This window comes from Plodia interpunctella, chromosome 2 (assembly GCF_027563975.2).
Source record: "Plodia interpunctella isolate USDA-ARS_2022_Savannah chromosome 2, ilPloInte3.2, whole genome shotgun sequence".
Taxonomy (NCBI): domain Eukaryota; kingdom Metazoa; phylum Arthropoda; class Insecta; order Lepidoptera; family Pyralidae; genus Plodia; species Plodia interpunctella.
The window spans coordinates 10,813,426-10,835,939 of NC_071295.1; the positions used below are offsets into that span (position 1 = coordinate 10,813,426).

Consider the following 22,514-nt stretch of genomic DNA (forward strand, 5'->3'; position numbering starts at 1 on the left):
CAAATACATATATAGATAAACATCCAAGACCCGGGCCAATCAGAAAAAGATCATTTATCATCATGACCCGACCGAATCGAACCTGGGACCTCACGGTTTAGAGGCAAGCACTTTACCACTGCGTCACCGAGGTCGTCAACTTAGGATGATATACGTCACTTATTGACTTCAACAATTTACTTAAACCTACACACGTCCACTGTAACACAAGTACAAGTGTGATTCGAATTCAAACCTATCAGATCACAGGCGGCCTGTGATCTGATTTTTAATAATTACAAAACCACCGCCTCAACTTCTTTTACAGTACAGAGATTTCTTTCATTTGTTTGATTTTCTTTACTGGTGTCGCAAAAAACACTTTAATATAAAGTATCTATATGAGTCTAATATAAAAAACACAAAAATTAAAAAGTAACAAGATCAACAAAACCTAAAAAATAAAATTATACTCTAATATGGAAGGTGGACAGAAAATCAGGTGCGCGCACCACAACATGCTCAAAGTCCACAAACGACAATTTTCCGTCTCCGTCAACATCTGCTTCGTCCAACACACTGGCGACAATCTCTTCTCGCTCTTGAGGGTGTAGCTCATCTTTTGTGAGCAGTCGTGTTGCTTCTAGTAGATCCTCTCTTCCTATATACATGTCATTGTCGAGGTCGTAGATGCGAAAGGCGTACCTAGAAGGTAAAGTGTATAAGCAAATTCAAAATATAAAGATCTAAAACCATCATAAGACGTTGCATACACTTGTTTCGAAGCCAAGATCCACTTTGGGGTCGCTGAGCCAGAGGAATCTCTCTCTCATCTGAATGAGGAGCAACCTAACGACTGGGAAGCAACCGGGAAACACTCAGGTGTTTCCCGGTTCCTTCCCAGTCGTTTAGCATCGGAGCCCAGGGTCCTTTTCCTACATTTGCGTCTTCACTTGGCACGGTCGTCGGTATCCCTTGTTGTCAGACCATTGACACGCATATCAGCCGTGACGACATGACTTATCCCTGGCTGAGCCAGAGGAGTAAGTAATTATAATTCATTATTATATTTATTTATTATGTGACATGCATGCATGTTCCGCATGTTGGTAATTAGGGCTTCCATGATAGTCTGTTATTGATAAAACAATAAATATGCCGCTTCTGCCTACTCTTTTCTCATATGGCTCAAGTTCTGCGATGGCAGTTTGTTTAGAATAGTTATTATCTTTATTCAACAGCAACGATGTCCTCATCAGGGCATTTTGTGTTTGTGACTTGTACGTACCTAAGTATATCAAATTATTGTGGCTTTGTACTTTGATATTAAGAATTGCAAGTTTATCTCACACTGTAAGAAAGAGAAGGTGTACTCCAATATCGAGAAAATCAACGTCAAAAAAGAAATTAAAACAAATTTATTTTTTCGTAAATTAATTAATATATTAAAGTAGAAGTATTCGCTTTTCATTAATTAAATCAGAGAAACACTTAAACATCAATCGTAATCATCAACAGGGACGCAGCCAGACCAAACTCGCTTGTAGTATTTCGGACACCCGAGAGATCTACACAGAAAACAGCTTTCTAGTATTATAGTTGTAGTTTCCACTTCATTTCCTATACCAGAAGGCGTGTTTTGATTATAATTATTATAATTTACATTATTTTCTTGTCCAAAATCATTATTATATGGACTAAAATTATTATTTTTATATGGTTGAGAATTATCATAGTATTTATTACTGTCAGTGTTGTAATCTTTACTGGTTCTATAATCATTTTTGTTTGTTGTTTGTTCACCTCCATAAATGTCATCTGATTTATAATATTTAAATGTTGTCATATAGCCTGGATTATGTTTGTATGGGCTATATGTCACGCTTTGTCCATTATAGTAATTATCAAACCTATAAATATTATCATAATAAGATTTAGAAAATTGTCTTTTCGCTCTTGTCTGTTTACTTATTCCATTCAGTTGGTGAACAATGTTTGTATCTCTAGTTTTGTCTTTTTTGTTCTTGATCCGTCTGTTTTCAAAATCTATATTAGCATGTTTCACATGTGCAGTTTTACTAAGTTCTACATTATAGATTTCATTAAACTTTTTCCCATTGACAACATTCCCACTATTCAAAATGTTTTTGGATATATCTTTGTCTTTGTATTCATTTTCATGTCTTGAAGTAGATACAGTTTTCATATCTACATCACCTTCACCTAATTCATTATTCAACAAAATATAAGTGTAGTCATATAAATTCTTTGCATAAACTGTATTATCATCCAGATCATCTAATTTTAATTTTAAATCACCAATGTCCCTTCGTACTCGTATGTCCATATGTCTTTCCTCCGGGATGTTAATATTGTAGTTATTGTATTGCGCCATTACATTTATCACCACCACTATTACGGTAAGAACTATCATGTTGAATCTGAAAATGAGAAAAGTATTTTTAAAGTATTAAACACATTAGATTTGTATTATCAGACATACATTATGACATACAAATGTTTTTTTATTAATCGAACATGAATTATCTTCTGCATAAATGATTTGACTTTGACGCTGGGGTTCAATATTTGGGAATTTCGAGATAAAAAGCATCTCATATACCTACTTTTCATTGAATAGTTGGATAGAATATTAGTTATGACAAATAGGTAAAACGCAGAAGCTGATTTATATTTGCGTATTTATTAGAAAACTAGTGTTATTATTAGTATTAGTACTATCTGTGTCTTTATTAGAAATTAGTTAAATAGTTATGGTTTGGACTTTTTTTTACGTTGACCCCGAGCTGTCGTGTTGTCGTGGCGTCGCAGCTCCGCATGTAACTGGCAATATAAGAGCTATTTTATAGTTACTTACCCTTATACTTTCACGAATATTTGTATCACTTCAGAACGGTTTTTCATATTTTCCAAATTCCTCTTTTATTCTACGTCCGTCGACCGTAACTATGATTTTAAAAGGTACTTATATTCACTAACATTTACTTAATTATTGCTTATTAACTTAAATAATGACACACTCCACAAATAATTAATCACGAATGAACAATTTTTACGATAAAAATGACCTCGGCAGTGATAAACTTTTGTTTGTTATTAACCGATTTTAGAAAAGAAAAGGTTTTAGTTTCAGTTAAGAACAATTACTTTATTGCTTGTGATTGTTGTAGTTTCTAGTATTAAATAATCTTGTATTTTGCAAGCGAGGGTGGGTGGGAATTACCAAGCTTTGATGTCCCTGGGTGCCGCCTCGCTGAAGACTGACATCATGTCCAGAAAGTCCTCGAATGTAAGATTGCCCTGACCGTCGTGGGAGAAAACTTGGCAGATACGACGTTTGAACGGGTTTTCCTGGAAGATGCAGCAATAATATGGATAAATTATTTCAGTGGCGTGTGTGTTCGCCCCAGTAGGATCGCTAACTAATTAATCGCTGTTAAGGCTAAGATCCCTTAGCAATCTTATTATTCCTATTATTAGACAACCTTCTTTGAGAATGCTATGTTTGCCTTCAAAGAAGGTTGACATCAGGCATGTGGCCGGTGGTAACATTACAGCCAAATCTTCAAAATTTAATGAGAATACGCTCTGATGAAAGAGAAGCTTGGTCCCCGGGCTTTATCTTCCCCAATCATAAGAAAGAAAGGTCAGGGCCAGCAACATTAAAACGCTTAACCATTCTTCTTCGTCCACCCTTCTCCCACTTTATTTGGAATCGAGTCTCGCACATTTGTGCCAGAGTTGTCTACTCGTGGTTGTCTTGGCATTGGGCCTGTATTTGTGGTATGGCTTAAATGTTTTAAATCGGTTAATGATTATGCCAATTTACCTTCAGTTCAGGTAGCTGTTCTATCTGGTCTACAGGCACGGCTATGGTGTGGGCTTGGTCCCCGGTCATTCGCTTCGGAATCAGTTCAGGATTCACTTCTCTGAAGCGCTTGAATACTCTGCACATATATTCAGTATTAGCTGTTGCCTGCAGCTCCTCTCGTGGACCTCGTGTCAGTAACTTTAAGTTTATTAAAGATCGACCCAGCAGTTTAGCCGTTAAAGCATAACAGATAAATTTTCCCATCTATGATTTTAGTAGGTATGTAGATATGGATTTTGTATCTCACAATCCCTGATCGAAGCCGTGCTGGTTTAGTTGTTTAAATTCCCGCTTTCAGGTTCATGATTCGAATACTACTCGTGCCACATGTTGGTTTGTATACAATCTGACTCGTTTCAATAGACCATTTTTTGCTTCCGGTGACGGTAAACATCATGAGGGAACCTACACTTTTATTGATGATTTATCAGCCAATGTGTAAAATACAGAACCACTGATTTAATATTGCCCAGGAAGTCGTTGTGTGTGTTACATTCCAAATAACACACAGACAAATCATTTTTCCATGTAACGATCAAGTAATACGTAGATTTCAAGGACCCGGCAACCACAATTTATTAGAAACTTTTGAAATATATTTTTTTTGTTAGAACAAAAAATTATGATCTAATTTATTCAACAGCAGCGACGCCCTCGCGCCATTTGTTTGTCACCTACTACGTTTAAATGATAAATATTTTGATGCGCCATCAAATAGTACTTAATAGACAGTTTACAAACAAATCGATACATAATATAAATAATTATATCCGAAGCCTTGGCCGTCACGAATCTGTCCATGAGTGCGTCATTACTAAATCCATTTATATTCCGCGCCTGGGGTGGTTTACTTTTAATGATCATTAGGTGTAGAAACAAAACGTACTTTTTCGCTTATTTATCTTGTAAATCAAATATTTCAAATATAAGTAGCTATTTTGATTAATATATCTAGGTACTAATGTTTCTCATGTTCGATGTAGATGTAGTTTAACTAAGAAATAAAAGGGAAAATTCGAACGGAGTTGTTACTTTAACGAAATTAGTTACTTTCTCGAAGTTTACCTAATTCACCAAATAATTTAGTTGGTAATGATAGTTTTTGTGTCCAATTATGTCTGAAAGTTTGTGTATTTCGCATCATTATTTACCAGGTATTTCATGTTGAATTAGCGAACGTGCGCGACCTGTACAGCTGTACAACTCAATATATACCACCATTTATTTTAGTTTCGTTTTATTATATATTATATATAGAGAAAAGTATTTTTAAAGTATTAAACACATTAGATTTGTATTATCAGACATACATTATGACATACAAATGTTTTTTATTAATCGAATATGAATTATCTTCTGCATAAATGATTTGACTTTGACGCTGGGGTTCAATATTTGGGAATTTCGAGATAAAAAGCATCTCATATACTTACTTTTCATGGAATAGTTGGACAGAATATTAGTTATGACAAATAGGTAAAACGCAGAAGCTGATTTATATTTGCGTATTTATTAGAAAATTAGTGTTATTATTGGTATTAGTACTATCTGTGTCTTTATTAAAAATTGTTTAATTATTATATAACCCATTTATTTTAGTTTTGTTTTATTATATCAATTACTTGTGGTTGTATGATAGATAACATAACATGACTGATTTTTTTATATGTACTAAATAACCAAAAGTAATTTAATTTGACAATAGTTATGAATTTTAGTTTAATAAAATGAGTGATTTGGTTACATTGATAAATTTCAGTGAATGAACCAAATAATATAGATTGATGTGTATGCAAAAAAATAGCGATACCTATTGCTAACATTAGATCTAGATTTTATTCACCTAAATGCCTTTTTATACTACCAAGCAGAAGCAGCCGGGCTTCATGTCGCCACAGCCAGGAAGCAACCGAGAACACGCACTCATACGATAGAGATATATTGATATAAAACGCACACACACATCTTTACCTTAGTATTTCCTTCCTCGTGAAAAATGTACAGTCCTATATTAAACAAAAGTATTAATTCTGAAGTCATTGTATAAAAAGTTATCATAATTATATAATACGCCACTGATATCTTCAAATTCTACTGTGGAGTGTTTTAATCATTTTATGTGAGTGTGCCTTTGTGATCTTACTGTATTTGTCGGTCATGAACTTACTAGCTTTTGCCAGCGGCTTCGCCCGCGTTTGTTACGTGTATCCATTCATAAATTATTTTTGTTATTATCTTAAAGTTCTGAAAAATAAGAAACGTGTTTAGGTTAAGTCTGATTCTACAGTCCATAAGAAAAAAACACGTTTTGTAAGGCACAGAGAACCAATATCTGTCCATGTTTTTAAAGGTGTTACAATAAGTGCCAAAGTAAAACAAAAGAGTCGCTACTATAAGGCACTAAAGATTTCAATTGTAGATTTCAATAAAGAAGCCGCAAATAAAAATATCACCTGATAATCTTCCAGTTGCTGTTCCGTGAATGTCACAACTTTATTCCCCATCCCTGAAGGAAACTGAACGGAAGGAACACAGGAAAAATCGGTATAAAGCAGCCTGTTGACTCGCCAGCCACTAAACACTGTCTGTCGCTTCGGATTACCGTTTTGGCCACGAAAAACCACATTTGGAGCAACATCACGACAATTGACGTACATTGCGTGTATTTGAATAATGTCAAACATAGCTTAGATTAAAACTGAGCAATGTACATCGCCAATGGTGGCCAAGGTTGTACAGGCTGCGCGATTTTCATCAAAAGATAGAAAGAGATAGAAGGAAAACAGTAACGGTAACCGCTCGGATAGTTTTCGTGGCCAACCGTTGGGTGCGGCGCGACAGAGTAATGAAGCGACAGAGCCAAGGGCAGTCTTTATTACACGAATATGTATGAATGGAGTAGGGATGTTATGGATATGAAATTCGTATCTGGATATGGTACGATTTAAGAAATTAAATTATATAAGTACCGGTTTCAGAAATGGATTTAATTTGAATTTTTGGCTTAGATAAATTTCGGTTCGGGATGTGGTTTCCAATTACTAAGCAACAGAGCAACATTTGTGTTTACTTTGTGACGACATAAATAATAACCAAACCAAACCAAAATAAAATTAATAATTACTTTAACGAATATCCCATAGTAAAAGTTGTTAATTACTTGCTTAGCATTTCTAATATACACAAACATTGCGATATCAATAAACTCTAGTTTGGAAGTAATGTTTGTAAGACACTTTGTTTTGTACGTGTCGTGTAATTGAATTGGCATACAGCCACTTGCTTAGCTATTTTTATGAGCGACAAATAAAAGATTTTACGAAAGATAACACAGAAATTGTCACAGGCTTAGAAGCGAAACGGCCCCCTATATTGCCTGTTCTAATATTTTTTTTTTTTTTTACTCGTAAATCTGCCTAACCCGTAAGGAAGGGAGGGAGTTAGAATGGGCGTACGATCTCGGAGGGTACCCCGACTAGAAATAGTATACGTATAGTTACAAAATTAGAAACAACGAATAACGCTAATTTTTAGAAACAATTCTCCCTGAGATTTTATGCATGAGTTCCACGATTTATTCGATACATTGTGTGTGACGTGAAATAAGGGCTGAAAACATATTAAGTAATTAAGGTAAGTTTGATTTCTTTAACATTGAAAGTCGGAATTCAGTAATTTATTGGAAGAAATTTAATACTACTGGTAACTTGTACTATAATAAATAATTTCAACTAGTACTTATTCTAGTTTTTGAAGGAGGTAATTACTTACAAGAATATAAATAAAACTTCTATATCTTTAGACAGGCGTTTAAACAAACGGTTTTACTTCATCAAGTATCCAGCACATTAAATACAATTAAAACTATTTCCATCCAATTAGCTGATCGAAGAGCTCGTAACCTCCACGACGGCTGCTCTGCACTCAGTCTAATAGTAGCGCCGCGCCCTTGTGTCGTCGCTTAGTTTATTGCTCTCTAATTAGATTTATTCTTGAAAACTGAGCGTTTTATTAAACTAGTTCAATACTCGTGGCCTTGCCCGAAACTTTCCTTTTACTTGGTATCCATATATACATAGTTATTTTAAACTATATTCAAGGTATTCAGAAAATTAATAACAAATTTAATCGAAACAATACTACACGCATAATGTTTTGAATAATTTTATTGACATAAATGAAAAAAATACCACGCATATCTCCCATGGTAAGTGGGGATGAGGAGATATATGTAAAATGGTAGTACAATCAGCTTTTTTGTTAATTATATAACTTGAAAGGGTAAAAAATATATACTCACGTATATTTACAAAAATGCCAGTCCCTGTAGTTCGTTGCCTTGAGGTAGCGTGCCCAGAAGGCCCCCACACTCCCAATCTCTCAACCCCGCAAACATATATAAATTTTGGCATATTTTATACCGTTTGAGGCTTTTGGCAGTAGCTACGGCTGCATCGGCCTTAGATTAAGTGACCGCATTGTAATTATAAGTATTTTGTTGTGTCTTTATTCTCTAGTCCCTAATTACGAAAGATATTTACTAAGAAGATCTCAAATGCCTTAAGATCTTTCCTATACTCTTAAAAATTATTATTCTGTAAAGACATGTAACCATGACCTTAATGACATGTAATTAAATTGAAAATATCTATAAAATAATTGAAATTGTTTAATATATAATGATAATAATATTAATAAATTAAATAGAAATTGTTTTATATAAAATTCCATGTATGTAAATTGTATCAACTTTTATATATAGTATAATGTTAATAAAAATTGCAATACTCGCTGAGTGGCTATGATAAGAACAAAAATTGTACATAACACCTGTATTGTATTTATGACTCATAGTTGGCAAATAAATGTTTGTTTGTTTGTTTTTTTTTGTTTTGTTTTGTTTTCGTTACGGGAGCTAAATGGCCAGGCACAATCCTAAAAAACTTAACACAAAAAGAAAACTTCGCCAAAGTAAGTATAAGTCAATTCCACCCCGAACATTCGTGTACACATTCCTTCTCATCGGGAAAGTTGTTAGCAATGGCCGGCGCGGGAGGGTCGGCGCAGTGTTTGGACCATCTGATCTGAAAACACGACCTTGTAGCCCAGTCGTACACATACCTGAAAATTATTATTCTATCTTCAAATGAATATATCGACTTATAAATAGTTTACGTATCTGGAATGTATAATATGTACCTATATATTTGAATATACGTAGAATTCAAATTCAAATCATTTATTCAGAAATTAGACCTTCATAGGCACATTATCACGTCAATTTTTATATTAAATAGTTATTTGTCACAAGCTACAAACTACTGGCATTTCGGAACGACCACTGCTGAGAAGAAATGCCGAAAGAAACTCACGGTATGTATGCTATGAATGGTACGTATGTAATTTTAAATTTTGGGTTTATTTTGTTTTGTGTAGTACACGCACTTTACCTTTTCTTCCACTTTCCTGTCTCGGATCTGCTGGAAGAGTTTTCTTTAGAAATAATAAGCCTTACCTATGTACTTATATACCACTTTTTATCTTATATATTCAATGTATGTATGTATTTCGTGTAGGTACCAAATTGGTAAATAAATAAAATAAATATTTATGATGTTGATGTGGTTCTCAATAACATTATGACCGTTTCTTGATGAACGTGATTATCACTAACAAAGTCTCTCGCTGTCTGTCCCAATGTAAGTATGTTTAGATCTTTAAAGCAACGCAACGGATTTTGATGCGAGTTTTTTTAAAGAGATAGTGTGATTCCTGAGGAAGGTTGATGTGTATAATATATAATGGTTTCACTCGGGCGAAGCCGCTAGAAGTGATTAGACGTTTGGTCTCACGAAGTTTCCATTTATTTCGGTCTTAATTTCAAAATTATAATTTTCATCGTTTTATTCCCCTTTTGTCGAATTTTTAAATTCTTGATTGTTGGTAAAATAGTCTGCTAAATTAATTGTCGATATTGTAAATTGTTGATAAAACAAATGATTGGTTTGAAGATCTAGTTGATGTCGATATAATGTTTGTTGATCTCACAGACACGTGTCTTACCTTACTGTATGCGGCCACCGATCTCGAGCCATCCATTCTATAAGACAGTGCTTTTCTTTAGGCTTTTCTTGACATTTCATAGGATTCACTGCAAGGAAGCAATAATAGAACTTAATTAAACAATAATAATTGAAAATTTGGGCGAAAGAGTTGAACAGTAAAAAATACATGCTAGCAAAGACGCTCGCTAAAGCTATGTACAGTCGGGGGCAAATAAACTTGACCCTCCTGTTGTAGTAATTTACTTATGGCGGTTAGGTTTATCTGACGGCGACTGTACTTGACCTCGAAATTAAAAATTGTAACAAATCTAACAAAAAATGCATAATATTTAATATATATTTTATAAATAGATTATGTACATACACAAATGCTTTTTAACTTTATTTTTGAAGATGAGATGAATGAGATGAAAAAATTCTGGAATCGAACGGGAATTGAACCCGCGCCCCTGTCTATCCGGCACGTTACTGTGAGTTATGTGAGTTGTGTGAGAGTGTTACTGTGAGTTACTGTACGTCGGTGTAAGACGAAAGAGACAAATATATTTTGTTATTAGTATTATAATAATTTTGTGACTTTACTTACATGCATTGGAACAACACAGAAAACCGATAATATAGAAAACCTTGTCCATGTTGCAGATAAAGGGTTATCTCTGTATACCTATTTATTTACTAAGATTAAAACAATACGAGTACACAAAGTTGGTTTTGTGTGAGAATGAAATTTATATAACTTATATTTAATGTTTTATATATAGCGATTGATCAACATTTCTGACCGCTCAAACCAATCATTTTTAGTTTGCAGTGCATCATCAAAATATATAAGTAGTATAAAACAAAGTAGTTTCCCGCTGTCTGTCTGTCCCTATGTATGCTTAGATCTTTAAAACTATACACCGGATTTTGATAACAGTTTTTTAATACACAGAGTTATTCCAGAGGAAGGTTCATATGTATGTGCTATGCATAATATTGAAACCAGGGCGGATCACTAGTTCGTTTATATAGTTGCACCAGTCGCCGCAGGTTTAGATTTATAATTACTTGCGTTATTCTGCGTAGATTTTGTTAGATTAGAGCAGTTAGAGTTAACGTCAAACATGACTTGTGCAACCCACGTGTTTTGTCTCTGTCTAATTGAAAGATGTAGGATCTATACAATGATGTTAAATCAATAGATACTGCTTGTGATAGTACGATTTCAGTGCGCTTCGAGTTTTAGATGCAGCCAAATTAGCCTTTCGATTGTTCGATTGTTCCATACGGTTGTATAGTAATTGTACCACATTTTATTATATTGAAATATAACGTACATGGTACATGTGTATCCTATTACAGTGTTAAAGTAAAGTACATTAAGACATTTAAATATAAAAAAAAAACATTATTGTATTTTTAATACGCGACGACCTTGGTGGCGCAGTGGTAAAGTCCTTGCCACTGAACCGAGACTGGTCCCGGGTTCGATCCCCGGTCGGGTCATGATGGAAAATGATCTTTTTCTGATTGGCCCGGGTCTTGGATGTTTATCTATATATGTATTTGTTATAAAATATAGTATCGTTGAGTTAGTATCCCATAACACAAGTCTCGAGCTTACTTTGGGGCTAGCTCAATCTGTGTGATTTGTCCTAATATATTTATTTATTTATATATTTATACAAGCAAGTCGACTCACATTTGTTATTCACGCAAAACCGCAAACAACCAACACGTACGTTTACATTACATACAATTTCGTTATGCGTATGCTAGATACGTGTTTGTTTGATGTTCACGGACCTTAAAGGTTAATCAGGCCCTGTGACCGCCGAACAGTGATTTCTATGTATACAATTTAGTTATTTATTTCAATTAAATAAATACAATTTTCGTTTGAGGCACTCGTATGCTGCTTGGAGCTTGAAACATGAGTAAGAAGTTATTTAAGTAATTAGCTTTTGATATACAAGTGACTATTGAAATTAAAAATGGCTCTTAGTCCAAAGGTAATTAGGTATGAAATTAAAATCGCTGATGCGGATTTAAATCTAATTTAGGACTGAAGTTACTCCACACACACTATATTACCTAGATTAACTAAATTATTCATGTGGAAATCACGATTAGTTTTAACTTCGAATGAAAATTACGGAGATTTTTAGACAAACATAAATGCAAAAATCTGTTATTAATCCTAATTTCTAAATTCTATTACAAATGCGAAAGTCTGTTAGTCTGTCTGTTCCGCTTTCACGACTAAAACGCTGGACCAATTTTAATGAAATTTGGTACGTATGCGTATACGTAGTTAAAGACTTCAAATAGTTATAGGCTAAAAAATTATAAAGTGGCCTATGAGCTATTTAAACTTTTTCCTTCACCGCTTTCTACGATATATACTGATATAATATACTAATTAGCCATTAAAACAAAAATCTGGTCACATATCGGTCTCAATTTAGAATTAATAGAAAAGTATATTAGACGAAATGACATGTTTGTTTATCACTAAAAGCTCCGGCGTGCAGTTGAGCTTAATAGATAAGCTCAAATGCACATTGCATTTCCCGATTGAAAACGTGATGCGACATCAACTATTCTGTCATTTGCCTAATTAGACCACTAATTACTGTTTGGTCCCTGAATTTGTGTGCCATTTTGTATAAAGTGTTACTTTTGATGTGTACAGTCAACAGCACATCAACCCACCCAAATTAATTGCAAAGTCGCCGCTATTACCACGCCATAAAGGTGTTGACTGTACCATATTATTTTGTATACATGCTGTCCATGTTACTGGACACAAGTTTTCGTATGAGAGCAAGCCAGAAATCACGAAAAACATCAACTGCTCCATACATTTTCATACGAAAAGTTGTTCAGTATCATGGATTGAGTGCGTAGATAAAAGAATACCAATGGAAGTAGGTATATCAAGTATTTTTACAAAAAAAATCTATTATTATCGTCAGAGATATCTTGTGGCTTTTAACGCCTGACAAAAAAACCGTGTCCAAGCTGAAAAACCGTTAAGGAGTTCCCTCGTCATTGTCATGAAAACTGGAGCGACATGAGAAATTTCATCTCTATTAGACAACTAGAAGTAGAAGAAATCTAACATACAAAATTTGATTACAGACAGACAAGCAAACATCGGGACATGTGTAACTATATAAAAGTTTGTAAATAGCGTTTTTTGTAAATGTTATATAAGTGTATAAAGTAAAGAAAATTTACATCGAAGAAGAAAATACTTAGTCAAAGGTATTATATGCGATTTTGAATAGTACCTACTTTCTCCTGTTGTACGTGGAACTTTAACCACTCTATGAAGTAAACTATGTACGAGGATTTAAAACATCGAGTTTAAATACAATCCCTATAAGTTATTAAGTATGAATACTTCCATTAAACATTCACAAACTTAAAAAGAGTATGGAACGGAGGATTGTCCATTATCCTGCAAATAACCATAGAGTAAAAATTGATCCTTAATATTATTCGCATTTCGTTATGTACAAAATTTAGAAACCAAACAAAATTAAGACTCCACCGTGACAGTTTTCACTGCCGTGACCAGGATTCGAACCTGGGTTACTACGGCCACAACGTAGGGTCCTAACCACTAGACGATCACGGCTGTCGGAGCTGGTGTCAGAGTCCTCTAAAAATACGACCATAATCAGTTTGAAGGAGATGATATTAAATTGAAAAGCCTTTTGTGTAGAAGAAATTGCTTTTAACGGATTGTCTTTTCAATTTAACAGTGTTGTAGGAGACTGGAGCACTTTTTGTTGCCCGCGTGGTGTAACGCGCCATGTAATCGAAATTATAATTGTCGTTTCGAAAGGTAAGGCTTACTTCGTTTTTGAAGCGGCGGTGGTCCAGTGGTAAGACAAGACGCTCGTGTCACCATTTTTTTAAATACTACATCATTGTCATACAAGGTCAAGCTTTCAAATTTTATTTTTGTTAATTAAGGGTGGTTCAAACCACCCTTAATTAAAAGTTAAATCAGTTTTTTTTTAACGTCACGACGTTAATTGTAATGTGCGCAGAAAAACACAAAGTACCTATGCCATTTTGTCTAAACGTTAGCGGCACGGTTAAAATCAACTTCAAATTTGACGGTGCAACTCACTCTGTACTCACCGGTGAGCAGTGATTAATCCAATTTAGATTCCGAATTTTAGAGCCGATGCTACGATAATCACGTTATAATTAAATTACTATTGTTTTCAGCATTTTGATGTAGGGAAGAAAATGATAGTTGCCTGTGTGTAAAATAAAACGCAACACGACGATAATCAAACGTCAATCTAATTGATCAATTTTATTTCTAGTAATATTTTGTATTTTTTTGTTCTCATTAAAGTATAATTAAAACGCTTTTTGACTCCAATATTTGTGACGTCACTTGTGCCCGCTGTCATACAAGCCCCTTATATTTTTTGTGGAAAAAAGTGTGTCATTTGGTTTGATCACAACTACTCTGTTGCCGAAAAATATTGCGTACTTGATCTAGTGTGGTTGTTAGTCGATTTTTTTAATAAAATTTTCGACTAGTGTATAAAAATTGGATGTTTTTCAAAATCGTAAACTATCTTAAACCCGAGTGACTGATCGATGAATTAGATAATGCTGATAACCTGACTTAACAGCATTGTCGGCTAACTAATCATTTGGTTATATAATGCTAGTAATTATCCTGTAGTCCCATTTCCTGCTAATAAAAAGGAGAAAGATTGTGAGTATGTTTGCTACTTGGGCCAATTTAAGCCATGATTGGCGGGATTGTTTGCCTAAATGTTATTAAAACGAGATATCGGACATAATCAGATGCAAACGAAGGAATTGAACCATCAATTCTAATGGACACAAGATAGGAACGAGATAATGAACTCCATTTGCTGGTAATGGTGTAGCACTTCGATATAATTTCTGTGAAAGCCTTGTGATAATGGTAATTTAAATAAAACAAACTATATGCATTTCAATAAAGGTTTGAATAGAAATAAAGAAATAAATATAGAGTATGACGGACAACTTTTGAATCAGGCTAATATAGTGACATTCTTAGGTATAACTATTGACGAAAATTTTAATTGGAAAACACATATTAACAACATCTGCTGCAAACTAAATAAGTATGTATATGTTTTATTCAGATTGCGAAAAATAGCTTCTCTGGAATCTACTCTTTTTGCATACTATGGTTATGTTGAATCGGTGCTTAGATACGGTGTTATTGTTTGGGGAAACAGTGCTGACATCAATAAAGCCTTTCTTGCACAAAAAAAATGTATTAGAGCCATTGCAGGAGTGGCTCCATATATATCTTGTAAACTTCTTTTTCAAAAATTTAAAATACTTCCACTGCCATGCATATATATTTTAGAGATAGTGAAATTTGTTAAACTGAATTTGTCACTTTTTCAGAAGGCATCTGACATATATCCCCGTAACACAAGACGTGGAGATAGATTAGTACACGGTCACGTACCGCGGACAAAAATGTATTTTAATAATTGTTACGGAATGTGTATAAAGATTTATAATAAGTTACCTGAAGCAATAAAATGTTTGCCATTCCGAAGGTTCAAAAAAGCAGTTCACGAACTTTTACTGAAGGAATGTTATTATAGTGTTAAGGAGTTCCTATAGGACAACTGTACAAAATATTATTATCTAATTGTGACAATGTATAATCTTAATCTATTAATTTATGTTTGACTTTGTGTAATGCTATTTCCTACGCCTCAGATGGCAAAGTATGTTTGACACTAAATTTCATTGACCACCTCTATGTACGCATATTTTTAAGGAATAAATGAATTTTGAATTTTGAATTTGAATTTTTTGAATTTGATATTGAGCTAAAAACAAGATTTTGATTTCCGCGACATAAGTATTTAAAATTAAATGAAAAGTTTCAGTTTACATATAATAATTATTTTTACTATTTATAGAAAAAATAACATTATCAACACGATTTTTATTGTTGTCTTGCAAGATCTGGGGACACGGAAGTGCCCCGCCAAGTCGAGCGCGAATCAAACAGTACTGTATCATTATTTTCTGGAACTATTTGAGTTCCGCTTGCATGGTAACAAACTGGAAATATATAAACTCGAAATAAATGTACTAGTATTGATACGTTTATTAATGTGAAACAGTATGAATGTTGTGTGGCACATGCGTGATTGGATTACATGGTGATTAAAATTGGATACTTTCAGAAATCAATCAGAAAATAAATATAAATAGGTAAATATATTAGGACAAATCACACAGATTGAACTAGCCCCAAAGTAATGTTGAGACTTTTGTTATGGGATACTAAATCAACGATACTATATTTTATAACAAATACAACATCCAAGACCCGGGCCAATCAGAAAAAGATCATTTTCCATCATGACCCGACCGGGGTTCGAACCAGGGACCTCTCGGTTCAGAGGCAAGCACACTGCGCCATCGAGGTAGTCAAAGCTATTAAGCAAGCAAGAAAAGCTATTTTAGAAAACAGCAGCGACGCCTATGATTATTCATCCCGATCACACATGCAAATAGAGCAAGTAAAGGCTTGTATTAAATATTGTAACATACATAAAGATGTTATAATTTACCTCATATGAAACACACAACTTGGTCAGACTAATAAAATTGTGTGTTTTGCAATCTACCGTTTAATGCCTTTAAAAAAAATTCTGCTCCACCGTGACAGTTTTCACTGCCGTGACCAGGATTCGAACCTGGGTTACTACGGCCACAACGTAGGGTCCTAACCACTAGACGATCACGGCTGCTGGAGCTGGTGACGATGTTGACGAAAATACTAATAGCTATCGATAAAATGGACGCGAATAATAAACTTTCACAATTTTATATTGAAACTGTTACGGATGATTTCACTTAACAAACTGATACTCAAATAAGAGTTTATTTGGACACAGTTCGATTTTTTTGTGTGTAGGTTGTATTTTTCAGAATGTATTTCAATTAACGTGATAAAATTGGTGCGACAATTTTAATTCCTTTCAAATTCCAAGTAATATAAATTGTTATGAGTAAAAATAATTTTCTTCTAAATAGCACAAAGAATACGTCATTTCATCGATCGATTTATTATGTTAATTACCTGAACAGAGTTCCATGACTTTCGAGGGAACAACTTGGCTCATACAAAATTTATTCCAATACATAATTAACGGGAAGTATTTTGAATCATCCATCTCAAACACATCCAGAACTTTATAATGTTAATGATTTATCGTCAAGTGCAGTCACCACATAAATTTGCAAAATGGCAACCGCTACATAAAGATCTACCTAAGCAAATTAACTTGATATTAATTAGACTGTACATGAGAAGAATATCTGACGTTGTAAGTCCATATAATGGCATTCTTTAAAACCTGTCGCATCTCATAATGATTTCAATTTTTCCAAGGATTTCCATACGAAACTCCGCGAAATTTTGTGCTGCTTGTAAATAATAGAGAACATATATAACACAGAACGAATAATTCAAATAAACTATTGTAATCAATTGTAATCAATGGAATCAATTAAAAATATAGTCGACTAACTTTCGCTCGCTCTGCTCGCGTGAATTTATCACGGGGGTATTTCTCTTTTCGGGATGAATGAGAGGTACCCTGTGTCCTTATCTATACTTCAAACTACATATATGCCAATTTTCAAAAAGATTTGTAGAGTATTCTTCATAGTCGTATTCCTCATGGCTGAGAGTCGTGGTCATTACGCGGAATGATACAAACACAACAACTTTCTTGGCATTATTAATGGAGTGGTTTGCCATTGCCTTCTCCATTTCATACACAGGTTAATGAGAATCAACCAGTGTGCAGATTTCCTCAAGATGTTTTCCTTCACCGGAAGCAAGTGGTGATCGATGAAAACTACTATAAATGAGTCAGATTGGTATACAAACTCATGTGGCACGGAGTAGGATTTGAAGAACCTGGGACCTTTCGATCCACAGGCGAGCGTCTTAATCATTAGACCACCATCGCTTCAAATTTATAGAGTAGACAAAGCTTAAAGAGCTAAACAAACCTTTCACATTTATAATACCAGCTGTTTACCCACGGCTTCGCCCGGGCATGTGGGCGAAGCAGTTTCTTCTTCGTATTAAAACAGAATATAGATGGCGCTTGAATAATAGTGGCCACTATTATTAAAGCGCCATCTATGGTTTTTATTGCAAAGTTTATTACCATTTAGAGATGTTTTTAAGAGATTTATATTAGATACAAAAAGGACAAATTGGTGTTATTCTTATACATTCTCCATATTTTAAGACAAATGTAAGAAGGTTTTTGAAAAGACATTCCGGGTATCCATTAGCCTACGTAATACCTTCACAAGTAAATTTACATGCCGGTGATGAAAAGGCTTTCGGATCCCGTGTCGAGGGCTATCGATGTTGGTAGGATATCCGATGTTGTATTATGCCTAAGAAGAAAAATATGGATTTATGCTCCGGAAAATATTCATAATATTTCTTTCGTATGTACGTTTGTAGTTATCCTGAAGAAAGTCAGTTAATTATATTAAAACAGGTCATGGAATCATCAGGTTCTTTTGCTTTTTTAATTATTCATATACGTTTGTAGTTATCCTGAAGAAAGTCAGTTAATTATATTAAAACAGGTCAAGGAATCATCAGGTTCTTTTCGCTTTTTTAATTATTCATATTATAGAAACATGTGTCTTTAAATCTGAGTTCTCTATGTAGGTATTCAAGTATTTGATTGATAATAATAATAATCTAAATTTGAATAAACTAAGCACATAAACAAGTTATGTAGCCTACTTGTAAGTTATATTACAAAATCGAAATATGAAGCCTATATATCATACTAGCGGCCCGACCCGGCTTCGCTCGGGTAAAACAATAATAAATTATACACCTAAACCTTCCCCAGGAATCACACTATCTATTTAAAAAACCCGCATCAAAATCCATGAGATCTAAGCATACAGACATACAGAAAGAGGTGAGCGTTTATAGTTATCATTAAACTACGTACAGTACAACGTAAGTAGAGTAAAACAAAGTTTTACACTATGTAGTGACATTTATAGTGATTGTGCTCGTCACTATACTCCACCTCACTAATCAAATTTATCAATTTGTTTCAACTAGTTTAAAGGTATTTGACATAACTCCAACGCCTAAATTGTCAACTAGTAAAGCAGACCTCAATACAACATACTTCATTATTATATAGTTAGGGAATGTTTCGTTCAATTTTATGTATAAAATAATCTCATGTACTTCGTTACCCTATTAAATCATGACATTCTTCATTTTGCCGTGTTTCCAGTAAACGGAGCTTCTAATTAATTAATAACATTGCTTCAAGTAAAACGAATTATCGTCCTAGAATGGCAAAATATACAATTTTTCTTATATAATTAATCTAAACTGTAAATGTAGCGAATTTTTGTATCATTTTGCGATTTCAAAACGAATACAAATCCTATGGGGTAGTACTTTCCCATTCACTTTGGATCATTGAGAAATACCCTAGATTATTGGCGACAAGCAATGTCTCATATACCATGTAAATTAGATAATTTGGAAGTACATATCCGAAGGGTCTTCCATTCCTATAATTTACATAGATATTCAAAATTATTTATTTAATTTAGGACGATATACATCACTTATTGACGTCAAAACATTACTTAAACTAAGTCTACCGCCGACTTCCAAAGCGCAGGTGAAGAAGAATTACTGTAACTATTATGCCAATATTATTGTACGTCGAATCGTAGGCTTTTGGACTCAATCTCATATCTTTTTCACCCGCAGCGATATTTGTGAAGAAGGATTGCATAAACTTCAGAATGTCACTTGGTGCGAAGTGCCTTTAGACGGTCTGTACACGTAGTTCCAGTGAGGTAAGTGCGGTCCAGTCACCTACTCGTACTAGCCAAAGAGATGCTGGTAGGTGATTATCTTCTCTGTCTCATTGCGCTGACGTGTATTTTTTTTATAGCAGCTGACTAGAGCCCGGGGCTTCGCTCCCTTGGAAATTTGAGATAAAATGTAGCCTATAGCAATCTTGGATATTGTACTTTTCTAATGGGGAAATATTTTTAAAATCGGTTCGGCAGTTTCTGACTCACAAACGCTCTAATCTCATTTTCAACTCTATCAACATTTATGCAATTTTAAAAGTTTACCAAGCAAATAAGATGTATTATTATTTAGTCTCTTTGCATTTACGTGACAGATAGAAGCACAGAGCACAGGTTTCGAATTTTAACTTTTTATGTACGGATAGGTACTGAGACTACATATATAAAATTTCCTTTAATAGGATAAAAAAAAACTAAAAATATAAAAGTATTGTTAGGTTATGATCCACCACACCAAGCTCAGCTTTATGCCCGCAAAATCCAGCTTTTTCTGGATAAATTCAAATATAGTTAGAACCACTTCTATCGAGAAAGCATTTGGAAAATGTTGGGGACATTTGAAAAATGTAGTTTTCATCGTGACTCGCACGGTTCGAAATTTTTTCAGCTGATTTTTTTTTGGAAAAAATAAGAGTATGTATTTTTTAGCCCCAGTTTTTTTATCCTTATTGTTTTACTAGCTGTGCCCAAGCTCCAGGGCACTGGTGGACAATTTATATGTTCACTAGTGTGTATGATGCCATCAAATGTCTGTAGATAGTCGTAAACATCATGTCAGATACCTTTGGGCGGCAAATAAAATCTGACAACAGTGTTAGCAACAACAGAGAAGAATATTGTTAATTAAGAATGGACTGCTAAAAGTCTAAAATTAAATTGTATTTTAATTACGGTATAGGCTGAACTTTATTTGGTTTCATTGTTATTTAGTACTTACCTTATTTACTGGATTCAACATTTTCACTCCAACGCCACAACGCCATTGATAATTAAAAGATGAAACTCGAATAAACGTGAAAATTAATGTTTTCCTGTACCACCACCGTTAAATTTAATAATCTCAGCGTACACATGCGTATAATTATGTCATAAAACCTGATACGATTTACAATGTTAATATTACCGCAGAATGAAAGTGTTTTAACAATACTAGCTGAGTTCTGTTGGTCTTCCACCCGTGTTCCTAAACTTCGTCAATATTTATCCTATAAGTAGATTTTTCTCCAAAATTCAATTCAAGCCTATAATGAATTGTTAGTCATTTATTTGATTATAGCCAAGTAATTTTTTCTTATAAACGAAAAAGAAGGCCTTCTTTTTCGTCAATCAATTCTAAAATCCATTGATTCCAAGTCAATTCGAGAATTGGTTCACTATAAACGACCTTGCAATATGCATTGCATTAAATTATCCATTGATAATCAAAATCAAAATCAATCAAAATCAAATCATTTATTCAGAAATTAGGCCTTCACAGGCACTTTTTCACGTCATAATCTAAATTAAATGATGTTTACCAAAGCTACAAACTACTAGCATTTCGGAACGACCACTGCTGAGAAGAAATGCCGAAAGAAACTCATTCAAACAGTGTTGGTCCCTATTATGCCAGAAGGGCTTACCATTTTTTAAATATAAATTTATGTATAATTTTTTATCAGTAATATAACATGTAAGTACATAATAAAGTACATGGTCAAAAGGTATACTGAAACATATTATGATTGTGATCAAGTGCTGATGAAAGGAAAATATATATACTTATATATATATGTGTATAATTAACCAAACAAAAAAAAAACTTTTAATACAATTTGATACAATTATACATTTCAGCTGAGTTTGAAAACTCACATAAACTATCCGGAGGTTACATATCCTCTGTTGGACCTCAGCACATTAAATCCTATACAATATCTACTTATTCCAAATTTTAAAACCGGCGGCCCAGCCATAGATAAAAGAAATATTTTATTAATTTTATCTATGGGCCCAGCGCTACTGCCATACTAATACATACCTAGAGAAAGACGCGCCATTAATTTCCATTAACTAAAACTTGATAATGTATTTCTGTTTGGCTTTGTTTTGTGTTCGTTATAAATTTTACCTGGAATAAGTTTTAGTTGACCCACTAATGGGGCCGGGGGGACAATTCTCCACGTTTAATACATAATCCGACCCCTAACTTTACCCCGCAATATTTTAATGGGCTAAATATTTAAAGCCATATTTAACACTTCTTTATTCATACATTAGTGTGTGTTAAACTTCCTGTACCAGTAACCCAGTAGCTTTCGATAAAATTTGAAGATAAAAATTCACTATTTTCTATTAAATTTTATTTTCTTTTAAGTACCAAATTTTATCGAAATCCATCACCTATTTTTTATTGCGTAATATACTTACTTGCTTTAGATTACTACTAGTGACATTAAATATAACACACTATTTGGAAGGATCATATTTGAATAATAAATTTAAGGAGAACTCACCACCGACTTCGCTCAAGATTATGACACATGATTCGCTTACGGCGACATTCACGACAACAATAAAACGACTTTAAGTGTTTCATACACTTTATTGCTTCACGGATATTATTTTCCATAAAATCTCAAACAACCACGTTT

General features: G+C 33.8%; 1 protein-coding gene, 1 long non-coding RNA gene and 2 other non-coding genes across 9 annotated transcripts; all 4 read right to left on the minus strand.

The window, feature by feature from the left end:
* Positions 1 to 306: 306 nt before the first annotated feature.
* Cib2 (Calcium and integrin binding family member 2) lies at positions 307 to 22,514 on the minus strand. 6 transcript variants are annotated; one of them, XM_064436563.1, is made up of 6 exons: positions 22,377 to 22,514; positions 9,935 to 10,022; positions 5,843 to 5,877; positions 3,830 to 3,947; positions 3,224 to 3,351; positions 307 to 684 (listed from the first exon to the last, which is right to left on the minus strand). In XM_064436563.1, the coding sequence occupies exons 2-6, from the start codon at positions 9,968 to 9,970 to the stop codon at positions 447 to 449; spliced, it is 555 nt and encodes a 184-aa protein (XP_064292633.1). In that variant the 5' UTR covers positions 9,971 to 10,022; positions 22,377 to 22,514; the 3' UTR covers positions 307 to 446. The 6 variants fall into 6 exon arrangements, with proteins under 6 accessions (XP_064292633.1, XP_064292634.1, XP_064292635.1 ...); XM_064436564.1 differs by lacking the exon at positions 22,377 to 22,514 and adding an exon at positions 11,621 to 13,498; XM_064436565.1 differs by lacking the exon at positions 22,377 to 22,514 and adding an exon at positions 10,523 to 11,251.
* LOC135309691 (uncharacterized) lies at positions 1,383 to 3,217 on the minus strand. Its single transcript, XR_010370163.1, has 2 exons — positions 2,858 to 3,217; positions 1,383 to 2,420 (listed from the first exon to the last, which is right to left on the minus strand). It is a non-coding gene; the product is annotated as an uncharacterized LOC135309691 (long non-coding RNA).
* On the minus strand, positions 13,493 to 13,564 carry TRNAH-GUG (transfer RNA histidin (anticodon GUG)). The gene has a single exon. It is a non-coding gene; the product is annotated as a tRNA-His (tRNA).
* Positions 16,659 to 16,730, minus strand: TRNAH-GUG (transfer RNA histidin (anticodon GUG)). The gene has a single exon. It is a non-coding gene; the product is annotated as a tRNA-His (tRNA).